This window comes from Cyrtonyx montezumae, unplaced genomic scaffold (assembly GCF_038088225.1).
Source record: "Cyrtonyx montezumae isolate F1298 unplaced genomic scaffold, pur_monq_1.0 scaffold_18, whole genome shotgun sequence".
NCBI lineage: Eukaryota > Metazoa > Chordata > Aves > Galliformes > Odontophoridae > Cyrtonyx > Cyrtonyx montezumae.
In genome coordinates, this window is record NW_027071914.1 from 6,970,709 (window position 1) to 6,983,002 (window position 12,294).

At 42.2% G+C, this 12,294-nt stretch overlaps 1 protein-coding gene across 2 annotated transcripts in view; it reads left to right on the forward strand.

The window, feature by feature from the left end:
- Positions 1-1,435: 1,435 nt before the first annotated feature.
- The window catches only part of GABRB2 (gamma-aminobutyric acid type A receptor subunit beta2), a 126,207-nt gene continuing 115,348 nt past the window's right edge, over positions 1,436-12,294 (forward strand). For both annotated transcript variants that reach the window (XM_065734509.1, XM_065734510.1), the window contains exons 1-3: positions 1,436-1,567; positions 1,685-1,776; positions 2,654-2,721. In XM_065734509.1, the coding sequence (XP_065590581.1) occupies positions 1,491-1,567; positions 1,685-1,776; positions 2,654-2,721 (237 nt within the window). In that variant the 5' untranslated portion in view covers positions 1,436-1,490. The remainder of the gene's footprint in view (positions 1,568-1,684; positions 1,777-2,653; positions 2,722-12,294) is intronic.

The following is a 12,294-nucleotide window of genomic DNA, read 5'->3' on the forward strand; positions in this document are numbered from 1 at the left end:
GCCCACGTGGCAGCGCCTCCGCTGAGCTCACGCGTGGCCGTGGGGCCGAGTGCGTGCGGGACCGAGCCGTGCCGTGCTGAGGAGCAAGCGGGTTACGCAGCCCGCCTCGCTCCGTGCAACACCCTCACCTCACCGCGTCCCTCCCCCTCTCCCCCCTCCCCATCTCGTTTTCTTCCTCCTCCAGCCTCCCGCAGCTAGTTAAATATTTCTTTTGTTAATTGGCGCCCCGAGCGTTCCCAGCCCCGCGCAGCCCGGGCCGGCACCGCCAGCACGCCCAGATCCGCGCGGTGAGCAGCGCGGCGCCGAGCGGGGATGTGCGGGAGGAGGAGGTGTAAAAGGGGCGACCGGCTCAAGGCACATTTGCGAGGAATCATTTAAGCCAGCTGATATTTTTTTTTGTTTGGTCGGTCTGGGGAGGGGGGGAAGGTAGGCTTTTTTTTCCCCTACTTCTCTCCCTCTCCTTTCTATTTCTCTCTCTTTTTTTCCTGCTCAGGATTTAAATACCACTCAAAGCATCCCTTAATCAGCGCTCGACTCGTCTCCGGTTCCTTCTGAGGCATTAATTGGATCATACGCTGCGTCTGAGAAGCTCGCGTGCTTTACCCGAGGAGGTAAGGGGGCTGCACCCGGTCTCTATGGTCGCTAAGGCACGGTTACCTTCGGGATGACGGCTTTCCCTTTCCCGGCCCCGCGGCAGCTCGAGCTTTACCTGCGGAGGCCCCCTCCCCTCCCCGGGCTGAGCGCGGAGGACGCGCGGGGGGGCGGTGGATGACCCGTGGGAACCGGCGGCGGCAGCCGGCCACCTCCTCCCTCCTCTGCCCCGGGAGCAGCCCGGCAGCGCCGGAGGCCGGCAAGCATCCTAATCCCCTCTTTCAATAAACTGTTCCTCTCCGTTTTCTTCTTTTTCTTCTCTCTTTTTTTTTTTTTTTCTCTCCACGAGAAATACTGTAAGCGCCCATCTCCTCCCCCACCGCCCGCCCTCGTCGCGAGCTCCGGCTCCTTTGTCCGCACCTCGCATCGCTTCGGGCGGTTCCTTGCAGGGACCAAAAAGTTCAGCTGCCCACCGGCGGCACACACGTCCGTGCCAACCTCTCCCCCCTCTGTGTCAATTCCGAATCCGTTCAGCTCCCCCCCCCCGCATTTAAACTGGGTTACAAAGCCGCCGTGCCCTGCACAACTCCTTAAACTTCTCCGCTCGCTGTGATTTATATTCTATCCTAACAAAAAAGGACAACAAAAATATACTCCATTCTCCCGTGGATGACTTTTTTTTTTTTTGTCTTTAATAATGCGTTTCCTTCTTCCCCTTTAATTTTTTTTTTTTTTTTTGCAAGGAAATTTGCTCCATCTCCAGCAGCAACCACTGCTCCTTTTGATGTTGTGGTACGCCGTGCGCATGCGCTTCACATTAGAATTACTGCACTGGCCAGAATAAGTTGGATCTCTTCTTCTCTTCACTGAAACCCTAAATCATATCAAAAGCTAAAGGGATGTTGAGAGTTCGGAAAAAGGGTTACTTCGGGATTTGGTCATTCCCTTTAATAATAGCAGCGGTGTGTGCACAGAGGTAAGTGATGAAGGCATTGCTTTACTTTGAATTGCTCTGCATGTTACCGCTAAGGGGAACGCACAGCTCGGGTTCGAGAAATAAGAAATAACGCGTTGTTATCATTTTTTTCCTCAGTGTCAATGACCCTAGTAATATGTCACTGGTAAAAGAGACTGTGGATAGACTGCTGAAGGGCTATGACATTCGCTTGAGGCCAGATTTTGGAGGTAATTCGACAGCTTTTCCATCAGAGACGTTACATATCCGGGCTGTTGTACCTTCTCCGTGCGTGGCTCTCAGACGTGCGGTGGGTGCTGTTGCTCTGGGGTGTGCGTGTTGCCATTTTCTCAAGCTGATCCAAAGTTAAGCCAATTGTTACTCTATTTTCCTGGCGCAGGGGGCTCTTAATGCGATCGTTTAAACCTTTTGCATATCTGGAATCGGTCCCTCATTGTGTGTGTTGATAATTTGTTAACCTGTAATTAACCCCTCGTTTAACTGCTTTTATCGAGATGCACATCTCTGAAGTTTACCCAACGTTCGCTCCTCTGAGCCCGTGATCACGGTTACTATTTTTGAGTACGAGATGCGCTGCTAAGCGATACAAAAATGTCATTTAACCCCCTGCGTGCTCTCGCTCCCAACTACTTCGTTTATCGATCGGTATCGGACGCGCTCATCGGGGTCCCCGCGGGGCTGAGGCAGATGGGGGCCGGGCCGGGGATTGGAGGGGGGGTCCCCGCAGCCCCCTGCCCACCTCGGGCTGCGTGCCCAGGGCTCCCCGGGGAGCAGTCAGCTCCGGCCCACACGTGTGCGCGTTATATAAAGCAGCGCTCGAGCTGCCGGCGCGCAAAGGGTGAATCCGGAGCTAACGCGCTTCTCGCGGATCGATGGCAGCTTGCTCGCTCGCTCGCTCGGGGGGGCGGGGGAGGGACGGGCTGGGGGACGCTGTTTGTCGCCCTTCCAAGCTTTTTATTTATTTGTTTGTTAATCGTTTCATTATTTATTTATTTATTTATTTGCTGTGTCTTAGTCCTTGTAACTCTGGTAAGAATGAGTTAAGTTCTTCGCGATCACATTGCGGACCGTCTTGTTGGTTTGCAGGTCCCCCAGTGGCTGTGGGCATGAACATAGACATTGCCAGTATAGATATGGTCTCAGAAGTCAATATGGTGAGTATTTAGGGTTTGGGGCTGGGTGCTTTCTGTTGTGGGGGGGGGGACGGTCGATTCCCCCACCTCTACCGAAGCGGAGGGGTGCTCGTTGCCGGCAAGGGACCCGGGGCAGCCTCCTACCCCGGGGGGAGGGGGGCGGGGGCGGGGTGTCCGGAGGGGCGCCGCGTCCCGTCCCACCCCGTCCCGTCCCACCCCGTCCCGTCCCTCTGTTCACGTGGAGGGGCCCGGGGAGGAGGGATCCCCGGGCCGGAGGCACCGGCCGCGCCGCTGCTGGTTGCGGCAGCTCCACAGCGCTTCCCGCGAGCAACGGCGCCCCCTGCCGGCCGCGCCGCCGCACTGCACCCCGCCGCCGCCTGGCCGCCGGGCGGAGGGGTCGCTCCGGCGCAGCCCCCCGAGGCAGCGCGGGGCTCCGCTGCTCCCGTCCGCGGAAATACGGGTGAGGTTTTAATCGCTAACCCGTTTTAAGCCTTCCTTAGTTTCTCTTTCACCTCCCCGCTTTCTTCTAAACGTTAAGAAATAGTTTGCTTTGTTTTGTCTCAGCCGGTCTCTTCCAATTCATTAAAAAGAAAAAAAAAAGTAAGAAAAAAACATGAGGAAAAACACCAAGCAGGTGTATCTCCTGTGTGTAACCGTTTATTTTTATTTTTTGTGCCTCGGCACTGCGCTCGTGGTCATGCTGAGTCAAAATTGACCTATTTGTTTTCTGGGGTTTGTCTCTTATCTCAATTGCTGGAACTGACAGTGCTCGAATGCTGGAGTTGGTTGTGGGTAATAACTCTGTGGTTCGTGTGAAATGCTTGCGTTACCTGGGAGACATTATACAAGTGTGGATGAAACAGGAGAAGGCTCGGATACATGTTGCTGAAGTGGCTGTCTGTGGTTTAGGCAAAACTTTTCTGTCACTTAATGGGTAAAGTCAAATTTTCAAGTTTTTATGTCAGCGTGAAACTGTTTAGGAGACAGTTGGCCCTGTACTGTGGGAATGGCAAGATGGAGATGCTGAAGCAGACAGCAGCACCTGACACAAAATGAATGTGTTGGGGAACATTTTCAACTACATCTGTTTGAAACAAACTTTCCAGCGCTCTTGAAAAAGAGTTGCAAGTGAACATCCTTCTGAGTTCTGTAACTGTAATCTGGAGATAATATTCTGGAAGTTATCCACTGTGTTGGTGTGATCCTTCTGCTACTGAAATATTTTGTGTGCTCTCCCAGTGGTATCTTTGATTTCTCAGAAGTATTGCACTGAATGAATTGGTAAACAGGAGTTTCTTCAAACAGCGTGTAGCCCTGGGCCTGCCTTGGGTGCTGGGTTACTGGTGATTGTCCTGGAAGCTCAGCTGTGTGAGGGCTTGCTGCTGTTTTTACAAGTTAGCAGGAAGACGCTGAATAATCTCTCCCTGAGCAGCATCACCTGTGAAGTAAGGGCTTCTCAACTTTGCATGCACTCGACTTGTGGTTTAGGAGCTATTGCAATCGAGTGTTCTCCTTTCAGGAGTTTTAAAAGCAAAGAATTAAGATTGCGTTGCATCTTAAAACATTTGTTATGAAAGCTGGTCTGGATTGGAGACATATGGCGTTGTTTTCTAGGCAGCCAGGAGCAGCGTGGGAATGGTAAGGGTTTTCTTGGTTGAGGTATTGTCTGCTGCTCGGTGTTATGTATCTCATCTCTTCCAAGGTGGAAGCTTGTGCAATTGCTTTTTCCTCTTTGCTTAGAAGAAGGAAGAATGTTTCAATGACTTCCAGTAATTTGGTCTTCACTTAAAGGTGATACCTTAACAGAATACTGTGATTTGGGACTTGGACTGTGTCTATAAAGCTGCATATTATTTTTAGTATTCTAAAGTCAGTTTATTATGTCTCTGTAATGAAATGCTTGACCTTTGTGGGACTTTTTTAGACTGCCTGTAAAACTGCTGGGGGAGATTATGCATAGTTAATTTTGTCACACAAGTATGTCTGAAGCATTTAAGCACTGAGCTTAAATTACTTTAAGATAATACCTATTTCTTAAAACTGGACATTTGATTTCCAGTGGTTTTTTTTTCACTTTACAACTTAAGAAGAGATTCCAAACCAAGATTATTTTCATAATCCACTTGAATGCAGCACGTTCATTATACAGTGAATTGTACACCTTTACAAATAATAATGTATCTTGAGAAACCTAAAGTAAACAAGAAAAGGGACATTTCATCAAGAACAAAATGGTTGGTGTGCAAGGCCTTAACTTGTTCACTGTGAAGTTGCTAGAATTTTGGCTTTTGATTTAGGAGGGCACCAGAAGGAATACCATTGAATACCAGCTGTATTTTTTTTTAGATGTAAAATCTGAAATGATGAGAGAAAGACAGAAATAATCTTTTGGATTTATGGAGCTGTTTTCTGAGCCATGGGCTTGCTCTTGCTTACCCTGCAGTCCTGGAAAAATGATCGGCCTTCCATTCTTGACACATTCCATGCCCCATACTAATTCCACACCCTTTGGCAGGCAGAAGCCTTATCTTCAGCATCACAACGTTAATCATAAAGTTTATTAGACAGGAGAATTTACAACTACTTATAGGAATGAGATGTAAGTTTGGGATGGTTGTTAACTTACAGAGGTGATGAATACTGCTCATAACCAACTCGTAGTGTAACTGGGCTTTACAGTTGCCTTGCAGAAACATTTTGTATGCAACAAAGTTGAATGTGTAACCTGTTTTCTTGTTTAGCGCTTTGTAGACAGAAACCTCAACTGCCATACATCCTCTCAAAAAACCCCCTAGCCCAAGGGGATGTGCTGGATTTACATGAGAAAAATAAGAGCTTCAGGCATATTTCGTTGTTAATAGGTATCATGGCTATCTGTACTCAATCCTTTTTTTTTTTTTTTTTTTTTTTTTGGAAGAAAACTATTTTTGGAGGAAATAAAGCCTGTATAGTAAGTTTTTATGTAGTGCAGTAATGACTGTGGCTAATTCCACTCACTTCTTCGGACCAGGCCTTGCAGTTGGGTGTATGGTTTATGCTAGTTTTTCTGCAGGTTTTCTTAAAGTTTACCTTATTTATGAAAAGCAAACATGGAGAAATGTAAAAACTACTTAAACTGAAAGGGTTTAATGAATTTGATTTTACATAAGATTAGCTGTGTTACTGTGAGTCTAACACTATATGCAATGTTCCCAGTAGAGTTTCCAGGTGTTTGTTATTGTACTTGACTTTTCTTCTTGGCTTCCTTTTCCTTAATAAAAACTCTCTGTAAAAGAAAAAAAAAAACAAAAAAAAAAACTTTTTTTTTTAATAACCAGTGCTAGCTGAGATGCTGTATTTCCACATCTGGATCTCTATTATTAATTACTGAGCAGACTGCTTGACAACACAGGAACCAAGAAAAAGAGTTGGTGCAAGTTAAGTAGTACAAAAATGATATTATTCAGAAGTGTTTCAATATTGCACAGAATGTTGCACATTTGATCCACTCAAATAAGACATGAATATTTCAGTGGATAATATTGGTTATATGGTGGTTTTCAGTGTCTTGACTTATTTCGTATTAAATAGGTCAGTTTGTTTTGTTTTCCCCTTGGTCTATGGCTATTTTGAGCTTCTAGTACAGGACGTCTTGAAAAGATGTTCCATGGTTATAATTTTTTATCCAGTAAATATATATGATTTTAGGTGATAGTTTGTATGTTTAATTAAATATAGCTAGCTATTCACATTGGGATTTTGTGGGAAAGAGTCGTAACAGTTTTTATTTAAATATTTGCTTATCATTGTTCAGATTTTGGCACATAGGTTTACTGTGTATTCCATGGAGTTAATGGACAGCAGACTGGCTTGTCTTAGAGGGATCCACTCAGATTGTCCAAGTGTGTAATCCCTATATTGAGTGGGAGTTGCAGAAACAAAGGAGCTCTTACCTTCCATTGGGGTGAAATTTACTTGCTTGTGTAAGCTAAACTTTACACAAAGGAGCCTACTGATTTCAGTGCTCTTAAAACACATGTACATCTTATATTTTGACTTTTGCATTCAGAGTTTATTAAAGTTACAGATTTAGGAAATAATACAATAGTCAGAGATCTGAATAATGTCGGTTCAAAGAAGTACGAATGCAGCAGTATTTTGCTAGTAGACGTCTGGCTTTCAGTTGCTTTTGATAACAGAAACCCACTCCTGGCTTTCTTAAAGTCTTCTGTGGCTCCTTGAGGTGTTTTCATTAACAAAGCTCAGAAAACAGGTTTATATAGTGAAAACATCAGAATGTGTGTTGCTACCTCTCTAGTAGCAGCATTTAGCTTAGGTGCAGAAAATGGATCATAAGCTACCTCATCCTAAGAGAAGCAGGGGTTAAGTGCTAAGGACCTGTAGTGTAGAGCTATTCCAAACCAGAAAACTCTGGGTAGAACACGGATAAAGTCAGGTAAAGAAAAATAGTGAGAAAGAGGAGAAGAGAATATTGAAGTAGGGAAAAGTGCCTCATGTATACTGGTACAGGGAGAAGTGAGAGAAATGTTTCCTGTCAGCAGTATCCTCTTTTGTTGCTCCATTGTGGTTGCATGTTTTACTGTATGTGATCTATACAGAGAGCAGGGAGAGAACAGGACTGGAGATGCATTGAAAAATAAATATTAGGAATACTGGAAGGGTGTTGCTTCACTAATCCTAAACACTTTCTGTTGCTAGAGATGGTTTTATTACATCTCCTCTATCATGTGTATATGCTTCCTCATATAATGTTTCTTGGCAGATAGCTTGAGCTTGGCTCTTGCCAAGTTATTGTACACAACTGAAGTACCTCCCAAGGCCCCCATCTCTTTTAAATCTGTAATCTTTTAATCTGAAAGGTTTGTTTAACCTGCTGCTCTAATTATTGTCCAGGATGCCTTCATTCTACGTTTATCTTCCAACTGTGGTGCATTAACATGGATTTCCATTTAGCATCTCCTGTCCTACACAACTAATTCATGCATTTTTCTTTCTTAGCTTTAAGATAAGGAAAAATAAATAAGAACTCCCAAGTTCAGGTGAAAAGTTTATCCATGGGAACCTAAGCAAATATTTTTATGGTATGTTGCATGTGGATTGAAGTTTTACTGCTGGTTTTGATAGAATACGCATAGCCATCATCTGAAATTACTTATTTAGGACACGTATTTGAGTGTAGCAAGTTGGAACCCAACTAAGCTAGTTAAGATGTGATTATACATTATGTATCTTTACATACATGATTTATGTTGTGTGCCAGTATCATAAATAGTAACATTAGGCAATATCTGGAGATAGATATTTTATAAGAAATTAAAGGAGGGAAAGGCTTTTTAATTTCAGAATATTTACTCCATATGTCCTAGCTCCTACTTACAGATTTCAGCTGTAAAAGTCGACTCCTTGTTTCATTTTATGCTTGAGGAATTCCTCTTATGATGGCACTAACCCCTGTATAGCTGTAGTTCATGTGGAACGTTTCTGAGGTCTTCAAATGCCTGATAAAGGGGGAACTCTTGGATATTTGCTTTTCTTTTTTGCTTTCATGTTTCCCAGGTGAAAACTTCTCTTCAGCACTGTTAGATAGAGCTCATAGTAGCTGTAGATTCAGGCTCATGATGTTTTTACACGAGAAGGGGGAAAAAGTGATTAGGTAGATGTTCTGTAGTCATCTTTGTGGTCATCATCTGTTTAGTTCTGTGGCCTCATCTAATTTGTTTTGAAAAAGGAGCTCCTGGGAAGCACCTCAGACTGTTACAGCAGTATATGTTCCTGGTTTCTTTTATTTATTATTTTGTAAGGTGAGTTACACTATGGATTACCAGTAGGCCTAGGTATGAATTTTAATTTCACAGAGGTGAAAAGCAAGCTGATTAGAGCTGTTGGTTCTGTAGGCACTATCCTTCTGCAGTAATAAGAACTCTGCTTTTCTTTTTTCTTTCCTAAAGATAAAGCTTTTTATTCTCACATTTGAATACAGTGGGTGCCTGGTTGCCCTGCAGGTACCAGCAAGAGGTTGGTGGGTTTGATGGATCTATTTTGCTATTCAGTGTTGATCAGTTGTTATAGTGCTGGTAGCTTGCTCTATACAGAGGTCAACCATTGCTCTTTACTGGGCCATTGGATGTCATTCTGTGCAGAGCGGTTTGAGCTATGAATAAGCAGCTAAAGGACCTAAGGAAACCAGGACAGATCTTTTAGTAAATCTATGTAATGAGGAATCTCTGTTTTTAGTTTTTACTTTTTTCCTTCTCCAAGAAGCAGGATGTAATTCTTCTATTTCTTTTTACAGTCAATATAAATAGCTAGTTAATTGGATTGCACTTTGAGTGCTGGTCTTGCAAAACTTCAATTGGTAGGATATCTTCTTGGTTCATTGGTGCTGGTGATTTCTCAAAGTGATTGCTCTCGATGTTTCCTGCAGGCTGGGGTATGGTTGTCAGAAATTTAACGAGATTGCTTTGGAGATGATTTGTACAATTGAAATAATAATTATTGCTGCCTTGTTTTTAGTAAGCCTCGGCCTATAAATATCTAAGTAATTTGACATCTGCCATATAATAAGATAGATTTGTCTGTAATACATTTTATGGTCAGTATCTTAGTGGTATCTTAGTGCTATCATGTGGGAATGAACATGCAGTGTAGTTTGTAAGCTCCTAGTACAGGGCTGCTTTTTCATAACTTCTCTATTGAAAATCACATAAAATCTTTATAGGCGAGCTGTGTAGTAGAATGAAAGATTTTATTTTGTGCTCTATAAATTTGTTACAAGTTTAAGCTATTCCCATAGCAGTGTTCATGCTTCTTAGTGACTTTAAAAGTCTGTCAGTACACCATGACTAAATCCTTATTATTCCTCCCTCCTTTTTTTCTCTTCATACTCTGTGCAGCCCTCTCCAAGATTTATATTACAGCCTTTAGTACTCAACCATGTTAAAGTACAGTCTTATATAGTAATAACTCCTATATATATTTTTTTTCCTAAAAGTAAGCCAAATCCCTCATAGGCTCTTAGTGGTTAGTACCATAGGTGTCTGCAAGTGCTTGTATGAATTCAGGAAGCAGGATTTGGCAGCTGCATTTCAGAGGAGGGTATTCTTCCATGAGGTTGGTTTTTAATACCTCTTTAAAAAAATAAAAAAATGTAAGGAAATGGTATTGTCTTTGGAGTTAAGAGCTTCAGGAATAGTCTAATGTCTTGAGTTATTAACAGTGAAAAATAGGCTACTACTGATGGATGCAATCTGTAATTTAAAAATAGACAGATATGCATAATTACATTGAGTTTATCAGCATGCTGTAGGTTTACAGAAAGATAAATGTGACAGAAGCAGCATTTATGCTTTATGGTAATTTATTTTGCTATGCTTCTATGAGGATTCCTTCCTCACTCACATTTCTTGATAGCAGTGCTATCTACGGTGGATTTGTAATGGCTTGCATAATGCAGGCTGTGTAGGAATAAGAGAATAATGGGCATTTGTATGGTTAGTCTTACTTGTCTGATGGTCAGGTTTTGATGAAGTACGAGCACTCACTTCATAAATTTTGTCTTTGCTTGTGAATTGTCTAGCTCAGTATTTTCAGATGAGCTAATCAGTGCAAAGATTCTCTCAGACTTGCAATCATGTCTACTGCATGTGTCCTTTTGGATGACTTCTGCAATTATGTATGCATTTGCCAATCAGAACCAGAACTTATGTTCTAAATATGAGAAGACATTTAATATTCACAGGTTGCTATATGTGCAACAGTGTAGAATTCCTAAGTCATATTTAATGTAGGCTATTAGAGTCCAGGAAAAGCATCTTGAGTCAGTGGTCTTCCCATGATCTGAGACTTGCTGAACAGGGGAGCTGCATTTTCTGTCTGTTCTGGACGGCTTGTTCATGTCTTTATTGAAGTTAAATCCTTCTGCTTTTTATTCTGTAGATACTAAGAAATTCATTTATTAGGCCTAAAAGAATAAGAATTTAGCTTTGGGTGAAAAGAAGGTGGGACAACAACCCTTCTGAGAGATGCATTTTGTACTTCAGGTGAGGGCTGTTCTAGAAGATATTTCAGTTATATATATTTGAAAATCAGTGGAATAATCCTGGTTTTATTGTAACTGTGCTGAAGGACAAATTCAGCTGTATATGTTGAACAAGAAGTACAAAAAAATCTGTAAGAAGCTCAGGATTGGATAAGGGTAGTATATTAAATTCCCCTAATGTATGCGTATTGAAAACCAGCTGCTTGAAGTGCAGAGTCCTTGTTCTAGCCCTTGCTCTCTGGGGACTGTTTTTTCTTTTCTAATTCAATGAATAGGCATTTCCATTAACTAAGCAACTCTGTGAAAATGGATTTAAAAAAGAAAAACACAGAATTTTCCTTCAGAGTTGTGTGTCCTGATTGTTGCTCCTGAATGCTTCCTTCCTCTGTTGCTACAAGTTTGGAATTGTTGCTGCATGGTAGCCAAGGTGCAGTGAGCTCCTCTCTATTCTAGAGAGTTTACTAGCTTCTGATAGTTGTGGGTAGCAGTATTTGGAATGCAGAGGGACAAGAACCGAGGTCACTTATGCCATGAATGAACCCACAAAAGGCTGCTAGCACATCCTTTTCCTTATCTTCCATCACTGGAATGTGATGTTTTTTGAATGAGAGTAGCTTTGACTGGCTGTTGTGTCAGACATAACTTGAGGATACCAGACATATCTGGTATTTTGTGTGACTGAAATACTATAAGCCTGTCTGTAAGTAGGAGCAAGGTGCCTGCTCAATTAAACAAACTGTGTTCTGTGTAGAAGCACAGTACCAGTCTTGAGAAACTAGGAAGCTAGTCAAGCTGGTGCCATCTTATTGATGTAATTTTTTTCCTGAGATTAATTGTCATGGACAATTTTCTTGAAAAGTTGTTTTGGATTGACATAATGCAAAGGTCACCACGTCTGCTTGTCTGCACTAGTTGTGGCCTGTTTGGTTTTAGTTATGATCTTTGGAGAAAAATGGGACTGAAAAGCATAGCATTAGGTAAAGATCATGTTCAACCCCTCTGAGTTGAGAAAAATGTTTGTTTTCATATATAATTTGAAATATATGACCTGTGGGATGTCTGAGAACTAAGTCTTATGGTTTTGATCATTAGAAGTGTTTGTCATCCAGGTTCTTCCAATGGGTACCTAAGTGTAATGGCCAGAGGTTCCTGCTGCTTTTAAGCAGTTAAAAGCTTTCTTCTCAGTGAGAGTTACATATTTAAAACATTTAATAATTAATTAATCTGGATAATACTGAAGACTTCTGAAAAACTAATCACTGCTATAGGTGCAGACATTTTGAAAATGTTACTAATTTCCATTGTATATTTTTTTTTACGTTGAATTCTAAATCATTTTTTTAGTAGTTGGAACAGAGATTCATTCTGCTTAATGAAGTAAAATTGGTGCTCATGTTTATTCTCTGTATAGGTTTTCCCTTTTTTAATGGCATGCATCCACTTTATTGCATCCATTTAACAAAAGTAGTGAAATAAGTTGAATTTGTTATGATCTGAAAGTGTAAATATGCGTTGCCATTTGCATAGCAGTTATTACCCAATAGTCCAGAAGTCAT